The sequence below is a fragment of the Cololabis saira genome, chromosome 1, assembly GCF_033807715.1.
Source record: "Cololabis saira isolate AMF1-May2022 chromosome 1, fColSai1.1, whole genome shotgun sequence".
Lineage (NCBI taxonomy): Eukaryota > Metazoa > Chordata > Actinopteri > Beloniformes > Belonidae > Cololabis > Cololabis saira.
In genome coordinates, this window is record NC_084587.1 from 20,329,456 (window position 1) to 20,353,557 (window position 24,102).

Genomic DNA, 24,102 nt, shown 5'->3' on the forward strand with positions numbered 1-24,102 from the left:
CTTACCTTGGTCTCTGTCCTTGTTTGAAATCACTTAAACCGCTTGCATATTGTTCAGCAACAACAGTGAGCCGTTCTGAACAGAAATAATGAACAGAAATAATGTATTTAAAAAAACAATGTTAACAATAAGCATTCATAGGTTTGCCAAATTATCCAATTTGGCAATGTTTTCACTACACATTATTATTTATACATATTATTTTTCTGTAATGCAGTTTTAAAACAATAGCCATAAAACAAATGGTGACATCTGTGGGTTATAGACTATATATTTAAAGTATTCTAAGTTGGAAATTGATTGTATGCAAAAATAGGAAACAGAACATAACACACAGTCATACCATGTTTCCCTCTGGAAATATCCACATATTGACAGAGTCTGGGGTGAGTGATGGTCTTGAGGATCTGGAAACGTCCCAGGATTTTGATGGAGTTGGGGGTGAGAGGGAGGCCATTGCTACCACAGACATCATGTGGTAGAGCTGAGGCAAAGAAAGTGAAGGCTCCCAGCTGGGCATCTTTCAGGGGCCTCATGGTGCCACAGTCTCAGGCACAGACACTGGGAAATTATGTATAACGATATAAGAAAATTATAAACATATATATTTTTCGTCACTAGGGTTTAAAACTTAAAACTCAACTGGTATTGTTATCATATCACATTTGCGACACGTAGGTAAATTACACACATTTCTACATTCAAAGACAGTAAACGTGAAGATGCTGCAACATAACTGTGCAGCTTCTCTGTCGTCCTGGAAAAGAACAAATAATGCGAAGTATATTACCTCGAAAATGTGTCTTTTCGACCGTAATGGGAAGGCTGTAAACTCACGTCAACGGAATGAATGTTTATTATTGAAATATTCTTAAATTATTTCTCTTCCTGTTTTTGCGGCGTGATGGGAACAGCTGAGTGAACGTCATTGATGACGACATCGTAGTGCGACAAAAGCACAGAAAACACTCTCTAAAAATATATATATATCTGTTTACTTTAACTAGTAACTACACGAATTAAAGAAAATGTGTTTCTAGGGTTTTAGTTCCTGCTTTGAATTTACGTGTAAATCTCCACTTTAATAAATTACAAACAGGCAATTGCGGTCGACTCCTTAAAGCTCCACAGGAACGTCGATCTGTACACCATAGGGATGCCGACAGTACACAGAACGGAACGTCCTGCTTCTCATCCACATGCCTTACAGATCTGACAGCCCGGGGCCTGAATAAAGGTGTCTGCGGCTGCCTGCAAGGTGAAAGGCTGAAACAAGCACCTGCCAGCTCTCTGTCCTCCTGAAACGTGTTTGGGTTGCAGTTGTCCATGTAAGTTTAAAGCTTTGTAATAATTACTCTAATCATCTGTTGTTGTATTGTAGGCTCAACTGTTTATAACGTCCAAATAACTGTTTCGGCAAGCAGTTAAGTTGTGCAGTGATTTGAGAAAAGCAACCAAAGCTTACTGACTTTTCTGACGCAGCGTTAAGTCGTGTACACTTATCAAGGTCCACAAATGAGTATCTTCTGATTTGCTATCAATTTTTTTTTATTTTTTTATTTTTTTTTGCATAGTGTGTGGATTGTGGTTTCAACGTTATTAACAATAATCAATTTGAGTGCTTCTTGTGTTGACTGAAGCCAAAAAATTAAATTTTCACCCTCCATTAAAACATTAAATTAAATCCACACATAGCAACGTATTGATATCACCACATTGAATGAATTAATTGATTTTTATTTCGAACATGTGTATAAAAAAATATAAATAAAAAGTAAACAGTAACATCTTCATATTAACATATGTATACACTTTTTCCTAGTTCCTACCCCTTTTTAACTATGTATTTACATTATTGTTAATGTTAGTATTATATCTACACAATATCCATATAAATATAGTCTATATAAATACTACGTACACATGCCTATTACATAATTATCCATATAAGTATATAGAAAACACAAATATTATATAAATCTATATAAATATACACTATATAAACTACATAAATATCCATATAAATATATATATGCTTCATACCTAATACATATATTACATAATTATACCTATCCCTCTCAACATATAATATATACTACATAAATATCTAAATTGAAATTACAAAATGTAAACGTGAATCATAATCAGGTTTATTGGCCAAGTCAGGTCCAACAAGACAGGGAATTTGACTCAGTTATTTTCGTTCACTGTACAGTAAATAGACAAATGGCTCTTATTAACTTATATATACAATTTTTTTTTTAAAGTGAAAGGTGCCTTAGTTTGAGGTAGACATGGTTATTGAAAGGTGCATTGAAGATTTGTCAGTAAACACAGCAATTGTTAAAACACAGATTAGAGTCCTCATGAAATCATTTTTGATGGTGTTTATATGGTTAAAGTGTTATATGATCTCTCTTTCACTGTTTGTCCTTTGGCAGTCTTTGTTGTTGATTTTAGTCACCAAAGCAAGTCACATTAACCTACTGTAACTTGTCATGATGTAAAGCACGGTAGCGCAAACAATTTCCTTGATTTTGGTCTATTTATTCATCTGGTAGTGACAGATATTCACATTTGGAGTCATAAAATCAGTGTTTTTTGTTCAGTTTGTTTCTGCTGGAGCCGATAGGAATTTAGTGAGCTGAGCTGTTGGGAATGTTGGTCATCCACGCTCACCATTATTTTCAAAGGAACAGGATGCATCATCGGCCCAGAATCGCAGATGTGCTCCTTGTGACCGGATCAAGTATTTATCCTTCAGGTCATCTGTCTGTTGCAGATGGACTTGGGAAATTAAAGATTAAGATTTTTTTTTTTTTCGCCAACAACAAAGAGAAATTGTATGCTTGACTATATTTTGTCCTGACCCAAACATTCAGAATAATGACCAAAACTGTCACCACTCACGAATTTTATGACGATATTAATCTACATGCGAACAAAGTCGGACACGTTTCAGCGCTTGGCTTTCCTATGTTTACTGCCCCACTACTTTTTTTTTTTTTTTTCTTTTTTGTTCCCGCCAGCTGGAAAACTGAAGACCTTTATTGCAGGCATGCTAAAAGACACATAAAACATGAATTATTATGCAAAGTCATCTGCACCATTACTTTCACTTTCAAGAGAAGCACAGACAACATCAAATTTACAATGTTTTTTGTCTTGGCTCATGTCAGTGAATGTTATTGTTTCATAACTCATTCTTCCCATCCTAAAATGGTCTCAGATCAGTCCGTTTTGATTTGAAGTATATTTGAAGGAGAATGTCATCTTTATAAGTTCTTTTCCAGCAACAATAAGCTTCCATGTCATCCTAATGGGAGCATTTTATCAGTGTTTATCAGTCAGTACACAAGACATTCTCAGACACGAGATACATAATAGTAATGGATTCATCAATTTATTAGGCAAGGCAAGTTTATTTGGATAGCACAATTCAAGAACAAAGTGATTCAAAGTGCTTTACAGAGACATTAAAACATCATCATATAATAGAAAAAAATAAATAAAAAGCATGATTTTAAATTTAAACAAAAAGAACAATAGAAATAAACAGTAGTTAAAATATGATTACATTTTTAAACTCAAGCTAAAAAGTAACAGTGCAGATTGAGATGGGGCTTTATTCAAATGCAGCTGAGAACAAGTCTGTCTTCAACCTGGATTTAAATAAACTGAGTGTTTCAGCTGATTTGAGGCTTTCTGGGAGTTTTTTCCAGACATGTGGAGCATAGAAGCTGAACACAGCTACTCTGTCTGTTCTGACTCTGGAAACTGAAAAAAAAACGGATCCAGATGACTTGAGAGGTCTGCAAGGTTCATACTGGGCCAGGAGGTCACTGATGTATGTTGGTCCTGGATCATTTAGAGCTTAATAGACCAGCATCAGAACTTTGTCTAACTGATTTTATAGATAGACCTGTAAAGATGCTGTTACAATCAAGCATTCTAAAGAAAGATGAACTCGTTTTTTCCAGGTCGTGCTGAGACATCAGATCTTTTAACCTTGATATATTCTTACAGTGATAGTAGGCTGACTTTGTTATTGCCTTAATGTGTTTTTCTAAATTTAGGTCTGAGTCCATCTCTACCCCCAGATTTCTGGCCTGGTTGGTGGTTTTTAGGTGTATAGATTGAAGCTTTTAGATGACCCGTAATAATTTCTCTTTGACTCCAAAGACAGTTCTGACCTCTGTTTTATTTTTGTTTAACTGGAGAAAGTTGTGGAACATCCATGGTCCGTTTACCAAGAGCCTGTACAGGGCTTCGATCTCCTGGTGATGACATTGTAATATTAATATTACAATTAATATTAAGATGATGCCATTCAGTTTTGTAGACATTAATTACTATTCCATTAATATTAATCATGTCTCACTCAAACATGACTATGGAGGTGATGTAGCCACAGTGCAAACACAAGGTAGTACAGCAAATAACCTTATGTGTTGAACAGAAGTATTTATACAGTCCGTTTTGTGTCACATCGTCCAGTGTTGTTGCCGTAAGACTTCATATTGACGTGGCTGATACAACTGCAGTTGATGGTAGTAGCTAGAAATGGCTAGAAATATCATTTTAATAAATGTTTAACCTCACTGAGCAGTAGCGAAATGAATAACGTAATTTTTTTGCGAGGATTTAACCAAACTACTGTAACAGCGTTGTAAGATAGGACAATGTGCATACAGAGAATATTATCTAGATAATTTTATAGAATGTTATTTTCAAGATGTACGTTTTGGAGTGTTTATTTGGCTCAGATGCACATTTAAAAGCTTTTTTTTTTTTTTTCTTTTATAAAAAGGACTAGGTACAGCAGCTAGTTATTAAGGGTATAATACCCATAGACTGTATGAGAAGAACTGGACATCCCACTGGGATGTCACTCATTGGTTCAATGAAGAGTGCTTTTGTAGCCTCTTTCCCTCATGTGAAGCCTAGAAGCCGGTTAGGACATCACTCTATTTCAGTAAGTAAGCTGCTTTAGCATGTTTTAATATTACTTCACAGTCATTCTCATTAGAGGTTTATTCACAGCTCAGTTTTCAAGACGGTGCTAAGTAGCAAAAGTGAAGATGGCTGGTCATTTTTTATGAACACCATCAAAAACTACAGCCCTGAATTTTGAATAAATCTGTTGCGTATATGTTTCTACTTCATGTAGTACAAAAAAAATAAAAAATCATCCATCATATATTTGTCATGGATGTGAAAGACCAAGACCTGTTTTTAAGCCAAGCTGTAAATATGTTTAATTCTGCTGTAAATTGGACATTTATAACAATGGGGGTAGATTAACATAGTATTGTTGGCAGCCTCTAGTGGCCATTGGAGGAATTGCAAATTTGTATAATCCCACATTGGACTCGACAAGGAAGACCAGTTGATGCCCCTTGGTAAAACTGAGAAGAACGGTGCGGATAGAGCTGTTTGATGCCACGTAATCTTACGTCTTTCAACTTCCAAATGGATCATCTTGTATTGGTGTCAGCTGATACACTCAGAGGGAAAGAATAATGCAACTTTCTTGCTGATAAGCGAGGTTCCACCTTGTAATCTGATGTCCCGTTCTTCCTAGTACATCAGTAATGGAAACAATGCAGGGGATTTGGATAGGGTGCCTGTTTGGGTTATAGCAGCAAACATTGTGCTGCAAAATTATAAAGACTAACTCAGCCGAACGAGTTCAATCAGTTTAACTGAACATTATTACGGAGTTGCTGTTGTGGTTTAACTTCAGACCGTCTTCGGTCTTGTAGTCTATTGCATCTTGTTGGCATGTCGTCTTTGCCGAGCTGGACAGTGGGAAGTCCATTTCCGTGAATAAAAGTCCCTTTGGATTTTTTTCGCACAAAAAGCATTATGTAACTCACAACTGGAGCACATCTGTGAACTGGACTGGTATGAAACGTCCCGTTCAAGTTAACTAAATCTCCTCCAATATCCATTTCAACAAGAAACGTATCTGAGCTTAACTCAATCAATTCTTTAATTTCAGTGACAAAGTTCGATGGATTATAAGATCCTTCGTGACAGTTTTCCACAAATGTAATAACAAAGTCATGAATTATCCTCCTCTTCTGATTCACACTTCCATCTTTTTGCATTTATTGAAAATTGAAATCGTATTGGTCTAATTTAAATATATGATTCAGTTTACATGTACTTTTACTTACTAACGGTTTGAAAAATAATTGATTGTATTATCTGATAAGGAGGATGGCAGCTTTAGTCATGTGGTAACTTGGTTCCTCAGATCTTAATAAGAACCAAGTATGAAGCTTCAAAGAAAAGTTATATAATTGAATTGTTGAGGATTGAAAGTTATTTAATAATAAAGAAAATAAAACCAAAAGACAACTTGTAAGGCTGGACATCACAGAGCTGTTTTTTTTTCCAAACATCAAGATGTGTAGGGACTTTTAAAGCCTTCAGGTGGTGCTGGCATCCTGCACCATCTTTTTATTCATTCCGTTTATGTGCCATGAACAGCAGGAAACGCTCAACCTGACTGAGTATGCCAATGAAATATTGTATTTTGTATAATAATTATGTATTAAGGAAATAAGATAACAATCTCCTGGACCAATACAGTTTTCCTCCAGGAAATGAATCAAAGCAATTATTATTTCTACACACTGAATGAGGGTAAATTAAGAGGACTGAAAGCTTTTATGGTGTCGTTAACAGATGTAACGATTCCCAACTAAAGTTTGGCTTTGCAGTGTCTTTATCTCTGTAATCGTTTCTCAAACTTGTGATCAATGTTCAGGGGTGCACCGAATGAGATCAGCCTCTTGGTGGGCCGCTCATGTTATCACTTGGTGCTGCTCAAATCAGTCCGGTCTCTTGAAAAGCAGTGCTTTCATCCTTAATTTTATCAACTCCAGGTCCTTTTGTGTTTTTAATTTCCTCATTCTGCAAACATTTTGTTTTCATCTTCAGCCAGCTGTTGTTTTTCCAGCACCTCCTTGTAATGTGTCAGAACTTTTCTTCTCTGTGACTCAGCCTCGTAAAAAATCTTTCTTTTCTTCAAGAAGTAACTTGTTGTACGTGACATTATAAGGGAGCATTACCCCCATATTCATAGTGGTATCTAGTTGTGGAAAGAGGATCTGCTTACTACTGTGGAAAAACAAAAGAAAAAAAGAAAAGAAAAAACTTTGAGGTTTGTACATTGCAGGCGCTGTCCTTTTGTTTGTTTGTTTGTTTTTTTTGTGATTTATTTTTTTTATTAAAAATCAGCAGCTGTTCCTTCCTTTTCATGTGGACCACAGGCCATTAAGTCGTCCACTTATTAAGACCCCAGTATGTTTGCAGTTGCTGAGGGTACATATTTCAGAAATATTTTAAAAATAAGATTTTCGACATATTGGATACAATCACAGTGTGTTAGAGGCTGTTAAAAAGAAAAATTCAGAAAAGTTAATCCCGTATCACTAGGTACATTTTCATTAATCCTTTAAATTGTGAATGTTGAAATAATGAATATGACATTTACAAAAAACGCCCTTTTAAAAAGAGTTTTTACTCTTGAAATGGTTTGCCTGGCATTTCACACACAGAAAAGAAGTAATATTTAACAGAACTCCAAATGGAAATACCTTCCTTGCATCTATTGTTCTTATGATAAACCAAAAGGCATTGCAGTTGCTCTTTCCACAGGAATTGTCTCCCTTGGGAATGACTCAGTAGTGCAGTAAGAAGAGATGTAGCTTTGGTTAACTCATCAAAAGCTTGTGCGAGCCATCCACCCGTCTACTGACTCCTAGAGTCCCAACATTCGAACGAGGTGGAGGATGGAGGCATATCCGTTGAATCCATAGCGATTAGAGTTGTTCTGACACCGGTCTTGGAAATACTCGCCAATACTGATGAACACAATTTATATCTATACACCATTAGATGGCATGCAAATTTGGTACACTTTTTTCTTTGTTGCCAGAAAACACTGCGTTGTGACTGCCTGTTTTGAGTTGCCAGGTGGAGACGCAGGGGTACCAGTGTATTTGACTAACGTTATGTTGTGTTCCCACCTGGAAAACTGCAGAATGGTTGGGTTTTTCAGCCAGTAGATGGCAGTTTACTATTGCAAAAACACATCATCGGTAGAGTTAAAACTAACTATTTGGAGTGAGAGAGGTTGAGGACGTGATCTGGTGCAGTTAATTAGGAGTGAAAATGTATCTCTTTTAAAATATAATTTCTCATTAACCTGAAACATTTTACTTTCAGATATTTAGGAAAAAGGATCTTGTCAATCACAGCTTTAAGGTAGAAAATCAGGATCAGCCAAACTGGAAATGTCTGGTGAGAAATAGACAAAAGCGGACGGTGGAATGTGCTTCGAAAGTTCCGCTTGATGCATATTTCTACTCGTCTAATCCTGCCACATCATTAAATTAGGATGCGACACAGAAACGGTAGAATTGACATAATGCCGTACAGTCGCAGTAAACATGTAACGCATACCGCTGTTGGGGAAATTATAGTGTTTTTGTTTTTGTTGAGACTATGTGAGGCCAGTTGACTGAAGTGTACGGTCATTTTGGAAGCTGTAGTTTGTGGTGAAGTTGTCCTGGAATGCAAACCTTGTAAATCCAAAATATCTTTCACTTGCGATTTAGAAAACTATCCACATTGTTGCCGTTAGTGCGCGTATGAAATTATTCCTCACCCTTAGAATTCAAAAGACCTGCTGCATAGGTAAATTGTTTTCTGATTTTTTTTTTTTTTATTCCCTATTCTTTTTTCTCTCCGTCAGGCTCTTAGTTCGCTCATTGATCAAGATGTCGAGCCACAATCCTTTGTTGAGGCTGGAGCAGCGAGCAGCCGAGGCTGACCAGATCATTGAGTACCTCAAACAGCAAGTCCAGCTACTAAAGGAAAAAGCCAGTAAGATGCATGCACAGAAGTGCTCATATTTAAACTTATACTATAGTTTGATAACAGATTTGCCTACATAAGATATGTTGCTTTGCTCAAGGTCCCTGTAAATAATCCTGCGCTCACTAGAAACACACATTTATCTCATTGCAGTGGTTCAGGCCAGCTTCAGAGAGGAGAAGAAACTGATGGTGGAGAACGTTAAATTGAAGAATGACATAGAGGAGCTGAAAAAACAGCTCCTGGAGAAAGAAAAGAGAAGAGGAGGTTTGTCTGCCTTTTTCTGTCTTTAGTTTTTTTTATAGCCATGCTATTACCTAGTTGCACTATCAACTGTGTGTGCCTGACGTGGCAGCATTTGTTCCCAGTCTTTGGCCATTAAAGTCTTTGTTTGGTTTGTCCTACAACAATAACTATCCTGGACGTTCTTGCCTCTGCCCATTATTACTAATTCCTCTGTTGTGGAAAAACTCATTAACACCTCGGTATTATACACTTTATTGGCAAAAATATTCACTAACCCATCAAAATAACTGAAAGCAGGTGTTCTGATCACTTCCATGGCCACAGGTGTGTAAAAACAAGGACCTAGGCATGCAGACTGTTTCTATGAACATGTGTGTAAGAAAACTGGGTCGCTGTCATGAGCTCAGTGAATTCCAGCGAGGTACTGAGATAGGATGCCATCTGTTTAACAGGTCCAGTCATGAAATTTCCTCACTCTTGAATATTCCACAGTCCAACCGTCAGTGATATTGTAACAAAGTGGAGGAAACTGGGAAAAACAGCAACTGAGCCACAAAAAGGTAGCCCACGTAAACTGACAGACCAGGGTCAGTGAATATTGAGGAGCATAGAGCGCAGAGGTGGCCAACTTTCTGCAGAGTCAATCGCTACTGACCTCCAAACGTCACCTCAGATTAGCTCAAGAACAGTGCGCAGAGAACTTCATGGAAATAGTTTATTTCCATGGCCGAGCAGCTGCATCCAGGCCATACATCACCAAGTGCAATGCAGGGGTGTAAAGCATGCGGCCACTGGATTCTAGAGAGGTTCTCTGGGGGAGACGAATCGCTCTTCTCCATCTGGCAATCTGATGGACGAGTCTGGGTTTGGCGGTTGCCAGGAGAACGGTACTTGTCCGACTGCATTGTGCCAAGTGTAAAGTTTGGTGGAGATGGGGATTATGGTGTGGGGTTGTTTTTCAGGAGCTGAGCTTGGCTCCTTGGTTCCAGTGAAAGGAACTCCTGAATGCTTCAGACATTTCGGACAATTCCATGCTCCCACCTTTTGTGGGAACAGTTTGGGAATGGCCCCTTCCAGTTCCAACATGTTGTCAAAGCAAGGTCCATAAAGACTATGATGAGAGAGTTTGGTGTGGATGAACTTGACTGGCCTGCTTACCCGATAGAACACGTTTGGGATGAATTAGAGCGGAGACTGAAAGCCAGCCCTTCCCGTCCAACATCAGTGTGTGACTTCACAAATGCGCTCCGGGAAGAATGGTTAAGAAAAAAATCCCATAAACACACTCCAAAACCATGTGGACAGCCTTCCCAGAAGAATTAAAGCTGTCATAGATGCAATGGGTGGACCGACGTCATAATAAACCCAATGGATTAAGGATGTGATGTCACTAAAATTCACATGCAAGTCAAGGCAGGTGAATGAATACTTTTTGCATTATAGTGTATGTTTAAACCACTGGCTGACCATCTGGGCTGAAACTGACTGCATTGGATTATCATGAACAAAGACATGAGAGATGATCCAAGTTTAGCAGATTTAATACATCAGTTGCATGCAAGTTGTTCAGACATGCATCAGGCGCCTCGATGTCAGAATGACCCAGATTGAAAGATGCATAGTATTATTGAACATCACAACATGATGAATACTAAACACTACGATTCTCACAAACAGGTCATTGTGACACCATAGCTAAGCTGTCAAAGACAAAATATGAGTCTACACACTCCAGACTCAGGCTAAGACTTTGATGTTGTTTTCCATCACAGTCTCTAATGCTGATAATCCACCTTAAGATGATAGGGACAGTGTGTCTATCGGTTATTTTGACTCCGACATACGCCAGCATTTAAGGGCGGCTCAGATTATAAAGTGCTCTCCAGAAAAGGAGGTACAGTAATCAAAAAGCGCTTGAAGAAATAAGGTATTTAACCTTGCAGATATTGGAAAGTCCCAAGAATATGTTTCAGTCCACCTAACGCAATGTGTTTTTATTCACTCAATATGTAGTTTAATTCGGATGTTTAATTTGGGATATTTATATTGATGGCTTTAAGGTGGCTTGAAATAGCTTTACCAAAACATGAACGAGGAAACTGATGCAAATTTGTTTGAGATTAAAAAGCAAACAATTCAATGTGACTGTGATGTCTTGGGAGGGGGAAAAAAGCTGGAGTTCTGCAGCCAAGAGGTAAAAATAGTGGGCAGCTGAGGATGATAATCAGATTTATTATCTGCTGGCGGTTCTGTCAAATCATGAGTAGATGAGTGTGGTTCTGGTCCACAGAACTGAGATCTGTATTAAGGGAAGGATATTTTTGGACACTTGACTGGATTTATTGTAATTTTTACCGAGTTTCCTTAGTTGCTGCGGTTGACATGGTAGGCCTAAATTGGAACAAAGAGGTTTATTTGTATTAATAGTCAGAGTTTATAGCTTATTCCCTCTGTTTAGCAAATAAAATTGATGTTTTTTTTTAATGAAATCTTGTCTTTATCCACTTATTTCTCTTTCTCAAAGTTAAAGGAGCTGTATGTAAGAGCAATAATAAAACGAATCATAAAATGACCCCGATATGTCAACAGACATTTAAAAATCATGTTCATTTCAAATACTTATGTCACTGACAACAGCACTCAAGCCAGGATATTCCAGTTTAAAAAGAGGAGTTGCAGCCCTCAACTGATGTTTATGTTGTCATTTTTTGTTTTGGCCTGAAGCTCCACCCTCCACCTATCTCCCAATCACCAAGTCAGTAATGTTTCGGCATCCGGGTTGCCAGCTCGGCTCTAATTATCGCAGCCATGGCAGCCTACGTTCCTGCTGCATTCTGCAGCCTACCTGGCAACCTCTGGTCGGGGGGAGGAGGGGGAGGGTACACGCCGCTCAACAATATTTTTGAAAGTGACTGCAGTACCAGTTTTGGCCATTTCTTACAGACGGCTCCTTTTTAAGGTTATTATAATCAGATTTACATGATTTGTGCAGGAGGAGCAAATGCTGAACATTTCAAAGTAAAAGTCTAAATCCTCAGCTCCTGTGTTGCTCTGATTGCAGCACTTGCCGTATGCAGCTAAACATGCTGTATGCAGCTACAGCTGAAAGGGTGAGGAACCACCTGACTTGGCTGTGACTTCAGTCTTGAAGCCCCTGCCGGATCTCTGATCTCCAAACCCTCTCCCCGGGGATCAACCCAGCCATTTCTGTTTCCTCCTGCGTTGTTTTTGCTGCCAGGCCCTGAGAAAACGACAAATATAATGTAGACCGCTCTTTTAAGTATCTCTCAGCCATAGAAAACTAAAGACAGCACTGTTGTGTGCCAGTCTGCTTGGTTTCAAGTCGATGGAACAACTACTTTCCCAAGATACCAGCCTTTGTGTACAGGTTTTAGTTTTTTATTTATTTGGTGACAGCTCGCACCATGTGGTTGTAGCTGGGGCATGGGTCGGTGTTCGGTCGTGCCAAACTCAACCTTTAAGTCCAGAACTGTTGGTGCGCAGAAACCTGAGGACATTCAACCAGAAGAGCAACCAATCACAGCCCCAGCGGTTGGGGACCATGTCTGCAGGGTCAGTTGTGCCATGTGTGTGTAAACTAGAAGGATTGAAAACTTGGTAATCTACAAAGAGTTGACGTCACAACTCGGTGTGTGCTGTCAAAGAAAATCCTGCTCCTTCGTGGTAGAAGCTCTGGTGGCTGTTGTATCGACTTGAAGCCGAGCAGACCTACTACTACGGGTGGGTATTGGGAAGGACCTCACGATACGATACGCATCACGATACTTGAGCCACGATACGATACACATTGCGATATCCCGATTATGCAATATCCCGATTATTATATTCTACATAGTTCACCGAAAAATTTAGAAATGCATTACACATCTTAAAATCCAAGTTGTATATATGTACATCAGATGATAGTGATGGATCTTAAAATCCGAGTTGCACGTTCATCAGATTATAGTGACAATTCATGGGACAAACTGATTCAAAACAATGTTTTATTATAACTATACAAGCTAAAGTTACAACATATTTGTATAAGTTTTTCATATTATTTACATCATATGAAATTAACATTAAATTTAGTATGAGGTTGCTTTAATTATGTGGCAAATGATAATAAACACAAGAAAGATGGGTACTAAAACCAAGGACAGGCACAGTGATCAGTCAGTATAGATATAAATCCATAAATAAATAAACCTCTGTCCATTATTTTTCATTTTTTAAGGACAGGCAATTGTGTTATATAAAAAATAAAATGAAATAAAACGTGAAATAAAACCTGAGCTCAGTGCGGGGCCCTCCCAGGGTTGGTAGAGAGTGGCAATGCCCAGGACTGTCACTTAGGTAGGAGCACTGGGTGATATAATGGGGAAAAAATCGGGGATAAAAAAAAAAAAAAAATTAAAAAAAAAAGAAAATCGATATTCAAATTTTGAATATCGATATTGAATCGGCTGGAAAAGTATCGCGATATATTGCCATATCGATATTTTTGCCCACTACTACTACTACTACTACTACTACTACTGTCATTTAGCAGATGCTTTTATCCAAAGCAACTTACATATGAGAGAACAACACAAGCACAAAATCACATAGGAGGGCACAGCTGGATCAGTGCTGGTCAGACTGATTTGGACCTGCATGAGTGGTGCTGCATTTCCTTAAAAGAATAACACACGTTACTTTTGTTCTGTTTTCCAGCAACTGAGGCACTCGCGTTGTTTGTGATAACATGAAACAGATCTTTAAGCTCAATCACTCCAAACTGTTGCACATATCTCCCATCTTAAAATGTCCCTACAGCCAAGTGATACACATCTTTCTGTCCTCCCTCAGTGTTCAGCCTCACAAACAAATCATCCTAAACCTCCTGTTTAGCTTTTGCCTACTTCTTGTTTGCTAGCCTTTCCCTATTTATCTTCTCCTGAACCTTCTCATCCCACCATCAAGTTTCCTTATTCTCCTCCCTCTGTAAAGATGACATGGCAAGCAACATTTGCTTGATCTTCTGTTCTGCCCTTGCCTTTTTTTCTCTCTCTTTTGTACCACCGATGTCACCCTGCATACTACCATCCTAAGCTGCCTGGCTACATTCTCCCCTGACTTCAGTTTCTTTCTGATTGCATTTGCTGAAATGAATAAAGATATAGTCCACCACGCATGCTTCTAGCATCATCTCAGCTTCGTTGCCTCTTTTCCCTTCACGGATACGACCATTAAAGTTTTCTCCGATCACCACCCTCTCACCTCTCCATCACTTCATCTAACTTGCTCCAGAAATGATCTTTTCTCTTCCAACTCACAACCAACTTGTGGAGCACTGGCACTGACGATGACCATCATCCCTCCTCCAAACTCTACCTTCATTCTCATCATCTTGTCTCATAATCTGTGGCGCTTTTCTGTTTAAGGATTATACCTCCACTCACTATAAAGGGAAAGAAAAAGCTTGTGATAAAAGTATAATTGACCTAAAGAGCGAACTTATTGGGAATGTTGATAGTTTAACAGGTTATTGCCAGCAATTTCAAGGTAAACCAGAAAAGTCCTGATCTCGCCTCTCAACATAGAATTAAGATAATTAAAAGCATTCTGGCGACAGTGGTGTGCCTACAGACCAATGTTTGTCAGACACAGGCACTAGATTTTGTGGCACTTTAAACACGAAGTACTTTAAATGAAGGGTTATTTTTCTCTGCTGGCTTATTGTAGGACATTGTTCCGTGCTTTATGGTGCCATTTCCTCCGCTCCATCAACTTGGGCACTGTGTCATTTTCCCATCAAAACTGTTTGTATCAGGGGAGCAGTCCTCCCACTGGGTGTGTAAATAAAGCTCCCCCTGTATCATTTTGTCGTATTATGGTAACGCAACCACCTAGGTGCGTGAAGAGGGGCAACAAAGGTTGAGTATTTCTCGTGTCATTAAAAAAGAAGACACTTCTCTGTTGCATTGTTGCAACTACGCTCTCGCCTGCCCTTTCATTGAATTTGGGTTCTCCAGGAGTTTGTGAAAACATGATATGGAACATATTTTTGTATTATTTGGTTTAACAGTTTTTGTTTTTCTCCTTGTAGTGTTGGAGGTCACGGTGCCTTCAGGTGACACGAGTGTTGAGCTTTGCTCAAAGCCCATCCCTCCCAAACCCTCTGCGGCAGCGCCGGCTGCTTCCTCTCCTCCTGATGGTGTCCAGAGCTCCCCTCCCAAAGGTGATGGGAAGAAGAAGAAGCCAGAGAAAAAAGGCAAGTGGTAGAGGAGACAAAATAAATACATGTCTAATTGAGGGTCTAATGCTTCAGGGTTAACCTGAAGTGTACAGTGATGTCCAACAATCTGTGATTGGTGCCTTCACAGAGGTCAAAAGACGTATAATCAACATCTAAAGGTATAATCAGTATCAACAGCGATGGTTCATGTATTGTTCAAGGTTTCTGTGAAGGCTTGAAAAGTGTGGAATTGGTTTTTGGTCATTTCCAGGCTTAGATAAGTACAGAAAAAAGAAAAAGTATGGAAAACATTTACCAGACTATTTTCCCTCCTGTATTCTCAAAATATATATATATTAAACCGTCACATGTTACATCTATCTAAAGATAGCTGCAGCTTCCACTATGTCACCTCTTGCTTCATCTGCCACTTGAGGCCTCGAGTTAAACTCTTCAGCCGTTAACCGTCTCGGGTTTGAGACTTCGCAAGTCCAACTGAGAACCCACAGACTCCAGACGCGCTCATAAAGCTGCACGGGCGCCACGGATGGCTGTGGATCAGCTTAAAGAATAAGTTGCCCAGTAATTGTAAGGTTTGCGGTTTAGTCCAAGGCTTCTGCATACGTTGAGGTGTCTCAGGACAAAACGCTGAGCCCCAAGTCGCTCTAAATGACAGCAGCTTGCATGGCATCTGTGTGTGAAAGTCAAACATGTTTGTGAAGCAGTTTTACTCCTTTTTTGACCAGACGCAGGTACTGAATTGGTGCCGGAGCCCCTTTAGAGCCCATTAAACTTTAGAACCTTCAAAGAAACGGGTTATTTTTGCACCACACAGACGCGTCATTACATCAGTGTAAACATCTGTTCCAGCGGTGGCTGTATGTGGCGTAAAACTGCCTCCAGTGTTTTCTGAGAAACTGCTTACCTACGCAAATCACAGGATTTGTTTTGTTTTCCTGAAAATGCATGTCTTCATATTTGCAACTTTTTTTAACATTTAGAAACTTTTAAACTTTTTTGCATTACTCAGGCAATTCAATGCATGTTAGTTCATTTTTAAGTTTCAATGTACTCAGGTCTGCACTTCGTTATTCATCGTACTTGTTCATTCATGCAAGCTGGTACCGTTATGTGAGCTGCTGCTGATTTATGAAAACCTCTTCAGACCAACGCATCTTGTTGCAGCTACAAACAATATTGATCTGAGGATACAAGATATGCCAGGCATTTCTGTAGCACCCAGAAAAACATGAAGCTACATGAAATACAACGATGCTTTACAAGCAGGGTCTCCCTGAAATTCAAAAGATAGGTGGGTAGACTCTTTACTGTCATTGGTATTTGCACATCAATGATATTGGACTGGCTTGTACATAATATTCAGAGAAATGCATATATCAAACCATAAATAAATAAATAAAAGTTGTTGGTAAAATAAAGAAAAGCACCTACAAATCAATGAATGAACAATTGCACACTCCTGTCTCTTACTCTTGCACAGTTCCCTTCTCGAACTTACAGACAGCAGCACAACAGTCTATTGAGTATTTAGTGCCATTAATGCTCTGGAAAAGACACCGTTAAGTCTGTTTGCTCTGGCTTTAATAACATTGAACCTTCTGCCAGAGGGCAAGAACTCAAACAGTGCGCGGCCCGGGTCAGTTGGGTCCTTGATGATGTAGTTTGCCATTGTCAGACAGCAGAAAGTAAAAGTTGGACAGTGGGAAATTGGAGGTTGATAGTTCTTTGGGCAGAGGGGATAACTGTCTAAAGTGATGTTTTTCCATTTCATTGATTAAAGTAAAAAAAAACATTGTTGAGTCAAGCGTGATTCCAGCAGCTCTTCATCATTTGTGGACTGCTATGATGACATTTGCGATGTTACCCCGGCTGCAGGAGGGAGACCTCTGCCAGCTTCAGTGGGAGGGAGACGCCGGCCCGGCTTTAGCTGACGAAGGCTCTTCTTCTCACTGAGCACAGCAGCAGCCTGCGCAGGACTCGTATCGTCCTGTGTTCAAAATTTACGGCCATCTTGCTGGTGGTGGAACAAAATGTGCACAGCAGGGTGGAATAGAAGCGAAACAAACCAGCTGTATGAATTGGGCTTGTGTCTACACCTGTCCACTAACTTACTGCTTAACCTTGACAGTAAATGCCAACATGCCATAGCATGGGCCTGTCCAGAGTACCCCGGCTCCAACTTTAAATGTTTTCAGACCAGTGTTCTCCAACCCTGGTCTGCAGGGCCTATTGTCCTCCATGTTTCAGATGTTGCTCTGCTCAAGTACCCGCCTGATTCAAGTGACTGCATCCCCATCAGCTCATCATCAAGGTCAAGTCTCAGTGGTCCACTAGCTTGAGTCCGGCGTATTGGAGCATCATCTAAAACATGCAGGGCAGCGAGTCCTGAGGTTTGAAGAACACTGTTTCAGATAATGACTTAACATCAAAGACAGTGGCTTGAATTGATGTTCTGAGTGTGTGTGGCTTCAGGCGAATTAAGGGAAAACTCAATAATTTAAAGGCTTAATAAAGGACACGTACTCAAAAGTTTGACTTGGACTGCTTAAGCGTTTCCGTCAGTAGAGTCCTGTATGGGGCGTGGGCTGTTGCCCAACCAACATGTGCTTTGTGAACTTGGAGAAGGCACGTCCCCTGGGGACTCCTGGGGGGAGTTCTCCGGGATTATGGAGTGCTGGATTCCCCTCATACTGGCAATCCGGGCCCTTTACATCTGGTGTCGGAGCTTGGTCTGCATTGTCAGTAGTAAGTTGGACTTGTTGACTGTGAGGTTTGGACTCAGCTGCGGCTGCCCTTTGCCACTGATTCGGAATTTTGACCGTTATGATGCCTTTATATCTTTATGAACTTTATATCTTTATGTGAATTACCATCATTTACAAACATTCAAAAGAATATTTTCATGTTTGCCCACTCTAAAGAGAAACTTGGATATATGTGGCTGGAAATATAACCTGGATGTAACCAACCAACAACGAAGTGGGAAATAAACGTTCAAAACTATGACCTTCTTGTGGCTTTCAGAGTGAGGAATAGAAACGGTTCATATGAGTCCAGCCCATTGATGCCTGACTGCTGCTGATAACTTGAAGTGGTTGTGAAGTTAAGTTTAAGGTTGCCACTACAATTAGGGTGCAGTATGCCTTAAAACATGTTGTCTTAACAAATACTGAGCACACAAAACATTCACAAATCAACTTGTGATTTGTGCAGAATTTGTTTGACGCAGAAATACCTTGTTTTACAAATATGCAGATATTGTGAACCTTTCTGATATGTAACTTGTAAGAACAACTTTTCATGATCAAAGGCTTTATTGGCGACGATAAAAAAACATTGAAAAAATGTGGAATGATGCCTGTTGCGTAGATCTGACAATCTCCTTCAAAGCAAATGTACACACATCTGTGTCATGTTTGGATTCGGAACCTAATTGATTGTCAGCGGTCGGGACAAACTCTTCCATCTCGCTCAGTATAGCCTTTTCTAAGAGTTTTGATAAAATACTAGCCGCTGCGATTGGCTCTTAATTATCCCTGCTATTTATTTTGCCAGCTTTATCTTTGATTGTAGGCACCAACATAACAGACTGAATATTCGATGCCTGCAATCCTCTGGAATTAGTGTGGGCAAGAAAACCGACGGAAATGCAAACAAAAGCAAACAAATCACTTCATCTTTTTGGATGTACAGTGTAAAATTCCCGACATTCAAACCATCTTTTGAAGCTTTCAAGCTTCCTGGCCAGACGAAAAGCACTGAACTCTTACCTGATATTTCAAATAAACGGTGTGTTTTGTTTTTATTAAAAGTTTTAATTCTGTTACGTTGATGGCAGGAGGGGAGAAATCTGAGAAGAAGCAGGCAGCACCCAGCCAGGAGGAAGCCAAGGTGGACGTGTCTCGTCTGGACTTGCGCGTCGGTCGTATAATCACGGCTGAGAAGCATCCAGATGCCGACAGTCTCTATGTGGAGCAGGTGGACGTGGGAGAGGTTGCTCCGAGGACCGTGGTCAGCGGACTCGTCAAACACATACCTCTCGAGCAGGTACACAAGAAAAAACGATAGCAGGGGTTCAAGCAGGGAACTTCAACTCATTAAATGAATTCATCATCAGACAATACGTGGCAAACTTTACTCCCTTCAAATTCGATTTCAAAGATGCATCTTCATGTTTGAAGTGATCTATGGTTGTCGGGATTTCCATGGATGCTCTGTGTGTAATCTATTTTCACATCGATTTATGATTTTCTTCTCAGGGAGACAAGATTTCATCTTGTATTTCATCTAAATGAAAAGCATCATACACTTTTATGGTCATTATTTATGAGATTGGCTCAGATATGATGAGAGGGAGAGCCTCCGTGACTTACAGCTGCATTATGCTGCATCTCCAAAAATCTTTTATGGAAAACACTGTCTTAGACAGAATACTGGCTATTTTCCATGCACATTGAGAAATGTTTGAATTGCGCTATCACGTTGCCCAGCCCCCGGTGGGTCTCGGTCAGTCTCGCTCACATTAATGACTCGTCGGCTCTCGCGCCTCTCACCCTCGGTAACACGCATGTGGGCCCCACTCAGGGAAGTAAGGGGGCCTCTGTTTCTAACACTTGACTGCTTGGTCATAAATATCAGTTCTTTGGAAGCAGAGGCCATGAATGTTTCTCTTTTTGCATCTCTTACCTGTAGTTTCCACAATGTTGGTAGTCTCAGTTGCCCCCTGGGCTAATGGAAAAGGCCATTTTGCTCCATTTTGGTCCTTAATTAAAGGACTTGTACTCTTAATTATCTAGTAATAGACCTAGGGTTGTTTTATCACCTATATGTTCATTGATGACATAGACTCTGTGTTATCTAAGAAGCTGAGGTCCGTGAAGGTTTAACAATAGCTGACACGGTCCTAATAAGACTTTCAGTTGTTAGAAAGTCCAAACAATTGTTTATGGGGGGGATTTTTCTTCACAATTTTTATGTACTAGTCAGTTACTCACAGGGTCGATCAATCTACAGTAAAATTCCCCTTTGACATTGTGGTTAACTGTCTTGAACAAGACTTATGCATCTGTCAAGCAAGTAGGAGTGAAATACATGAGGAGATACATCAGTGGTTTATGCCTGTACAGCTAAGTGTAGATAAATAACAGTCACTATTTGGAAAAACAAGTCTCGGACAGCATAATCATAAAAAAATTGTTGTGACAAGTTTCCACACTGCAGATGAAATATTGCAGTAATTGAAGCATCTATTTCGTAAATACTGTTCCTCCAGCTTGCCAGAACTGTCCACAGATGAAAAATCAGAACTACCACCAAAACCTCGTGGAAGCAGTATGAGTGGCTTTTAGATTTATGTAGCTATTTCTCAAAAGATTCATAGAAAGTGGGCCATAGAAAGGTATTATTTTGTAGGATTTGGTTCACATCACCTTGCGAGTTGCAGAATTTTTCTTCTTTGCAGCTTTGGCAAATGTACAGCTGTCCCTTTTATAAACGTTGGTAAACTTCAGAGATTCCTCGACACAGGGGTTAAACAAGCCTTTTGTTTTTTTAAATGAGTCAGACAAACCATAAATACTGGGATATAGTGATCTTTATCATGCTCAAATTGACATCACTGTCTCTTCTGCGCTTTTTTTCTTTTAATTTTCTTTTAAAATGGATGTAACTTTAGAACTTGTTTTCTTCGCTCTTCATGAGGGCGTGTAGTCTTTTAAAAAATGCATTTAATCTCATCTCCCGCATGCAGATGCAAAACCGCATGGCAGTCCTGCTGTGTAACCTTAAGCCAGCTAAGATGAGAGGAGTGGTGTCCCAGGCCATGGTCATGTGTGCGAGCTCGCCAGACAAGGTCGAAATCCTTGATCCTCCGAGTGGAGCGGCACCAGGGGACAGAGTCACCTGCCAGGGCTTCCCAGGTATATTTATAGATTTCATTATTGTGTTATTATACCTTTCAAAAACATAAGGATCCTTGGAATTAAGAAATGGGTGTCACTAGTGCTTCTAGCCAAATGGGTATTAGAAAGTTTTTCTTACGTCTTGACTTTCAGTGTCCTGTCTAACTTGAGTCTGAGAGTGTTTCCTTCTCCGTTGCCCACAAAAAGCCTCAGTGGTCAGTAAACAAAGAGTCTTCTTGAATCTCTTTTGCTGCCAGCACTTTGAACATTTGCTTGTCTGACTACACAGCCTTGATAGGTTTTCAGACTCATCTCAAAGCTCTTGTTAGGAAACTCCTCACTTTCGTTTGATGGTGGCCAAATGGCATGTGACTGCAGATTTAACTATCTAATCAATGCGTATTGCTCGGAATGTAACTGAATCCTTATTTTTTTTCAAGGTTATCCAGAAAATAAGAGCCTTAATTTTCTTTTTGAGTTCAACCAGCCTAAATGAGTTAATGTCAAAGCACATTTGAAGATGTGAACCAGACCATAAAAGAGTCAAGGTCCTTTACTTTGAGGTATCCCAAAGACGCACAAAAAAATACAATCACAAATGTTTCAGTGTTGATAGAAAACCGGATTATGAGGGAACAATTCGTCATTATGTCCACAACATCTCCCGAAAGTAATTACAGTATTGCGAGATCCTTATAAAAGGATTTGATAGAAAGAAATAATGGAGGTGGATCAATTTTTTTCCCACCAAAACCCTGCAGTCCCCATTCTATTGTAGTAGTACAGTATATCTGGAGACAATTACTCACCGACTATATGTACTATATATAATAATTAGAACCACGTGTGTACCTTTTTAACAGCTCTGATCTGAACTAATTAATTAAGCAAAGTACCTCCATTTTCAGTTGTCTGAAAAGAAGTTAATTGGAGAGGTTTGGTCCATTCCATTGATACTTTGAGACAAATGAAGCAAATATAAGGTCTAGAGGTAATTGGCTGTTCGAGTGGAACCATCAGTATGAAGTTTGAAAGGCAAAGAAACAGAATGTCCTCCAATGGCCTAGTCAGTAGTTTGATCTCTGCCCAAGAGAGCAAACCTTTCAGTTACTGAAGACAAAACTGAAAAAAGAACGGCCCACAAACAAGCCGCAGCTGAAGGTGGCTGCAGTGAAGGTCTGGCGAAGCATCTGCGGGAAGAGGAACGCAGGATATGGTGATGTTCAAAGACACTAGACATCAGGCAGTCATTGACTGCTAAGGATTTCCATCGGAAGTATTTCAAACTGTGGTTAAACATAAAACTTTGTCACTTCATCCAAATATTTTTGAGCCATTTAAAGTTGAGGTACTTAAAATTCTTGTGATTCCTAAATGGTAAATGCCATATTTTTGTGACACCTCTTGAATTAAACTAAAAGGCTACACTTTAATGGCCTATTTGATTGGTTTATTTCAAATAAACGGTGGCTGTGTATAGAGCAAAGATTGTAGAAACAGCATATGTGTCCCAATACCCAGAAATGTAAAGAATTCAAAGTCAATATTGCACAAAAGCCCCCCCGCCTCTCCCCCCTTTGCTAGCCGAGCTATGGATTTGCACAAATGCTAAGCAACATCAAAAACAAAACCATCATGATGACTTTGGGCCTCGCCTAATTGTTTTCCCAGGATGGGTGTTTTGATTCTGAGAAATTTGGTTTTGATGTTTTGAATTATAGTTAAGAACAAACAGCTGTTTTTAAAGAAGATGTTTTAATGGAACATGACGGAAAGTCAAACCATTCAAAATTCATGTGGAGGAAATCCGATTCTAATTATCCCGACAAATCACAAGTATAATTGTCGGTCAAGGAAACGGTTGTCTGGGAAGTTATACGTGCACATGCCACAGAAAAACTTCAATACGCCAATAAACCTAGGAATTGCATTAGATGAGCAGGGGGGGAAAAAAAGCGGAGTTCCTGTTTATCTAACTGACTTTTTTGATTGCAGGTGAGCCGGACAAGGAGTTGAACCCCAAGAAGAAAGTGTGGGAGCAGATCCAGCCAGAACTGCGCACAGATGACCGGTGTGTTGCAACCTACAAGGGTGCTGCTTTTGAGGTCGCTGACAAGGGAGTGTGCAAAGCCCAGACCATGAACAACAGTGGAATCAAATAACAGAGCTGCAAGAAATAAATCAGTGTTTACTTGGCAATCGTCTGCAGTGATGACCATCATGGTGTTGAGCAACAGGATGGTGATGAAGGGACGTTAATTCTGTACTTTGAAGATATTCAATAAAGGGTTTGGATTAACGGTACCTTTTTGCTTTTTTTTCCTGCTCTAACTGGCACCTTGAAACCCGACCCAGTCATGGTCTATAAAGCGTAATCAGGACAAATGTGTTTGTGCTTTAATTACGTGAGTTTTATCTCTCCTCCTGAGGCACATTACCTCGATTATGTTTTGATTACAAGGTTGTTCCTGTGACGAACATACGGAACAGGGCTCAACAGGCCAACAAAAACATATCAGATTCCCAGGCTGAGATGGTTCTGAGTCCTAGCTCAGATCGCAAACCTCCCAGCACATTCATTCAGTTTAGTTGGGTTAGAGATCGTCGCTTTAAGGTAAAGTGTACTAAAACAACAAATAAGGCTATCTGTACCGCCAAATAATCTATCCTGGTTTCAAGTATGTAAAACGTCCAATTCTGTTCAAATTAACATTTTACTTAGATCTATTTTGCTGCTTCTGTAATTTAGCACATTGGTGTGTGAATGATAATTAATAATCCAAATCAAATACTATTTCTAGTCACTACTTTCTTAAATCA

At 39.6% G+C, this 24,102-nt stretch overlaps 2 protein-coding genes across 2 annotated transcripts in view; one reads left to right on the forward strand and one right to left on the reverse strand.

The window, feature by feature from the left end:
* The window catches only part of tbck (TBC1 domain containing kinase), a 57,274-nt gene extending 56,355 nt beyond the window's left edge, over positions 1 to 919 (reverse strand). The window contains exons 1-3 of the mRNA XM_061717386.1: positions 791 to 919; positions 344 to 561; positions 6 to 75 (exon numbers count right to left, since the gene is read on the reverse strand). Coding sequence (XP_061573370.1) covers positions 6 to 75; positions 344 to 536 — 263 coding nt within the window. The 5' untranslated portion in view covers positions 537 to 561; positions 791 to 919. The remainder of the gene's footprint in view (positions 1 to 5; positions 76 to 343; positions 562 to 790) is intronic.
* A 272-nt stretch (positions 920 to 1,191) lies between these two features.
* aimp1a (aminoacyl tRNA synthetase complex interacting multifunctional protein 1a) lies at positions 1,192 to 23,586 on the forward strand. Its single transcript, XM_061717485.1, has 7 exons — positions 1,192 to 1,328; positions 8,771 to 8,901; positions 9,046 to 9,159; positions 15,233 to 15,397; positions 19,221 to 19,429; positions 21,132 to 21,300; positions 23,278 to 23,586. Coding segments are annotated over exons 1-7 (957 nt in total). The 5' UTR covers positions 1,192 to 1,326; the 3' UTR covers positions 23,445 to 23,586.
* Positions 23,587 to 24,102: the final 516 nt, after the last annotated feature.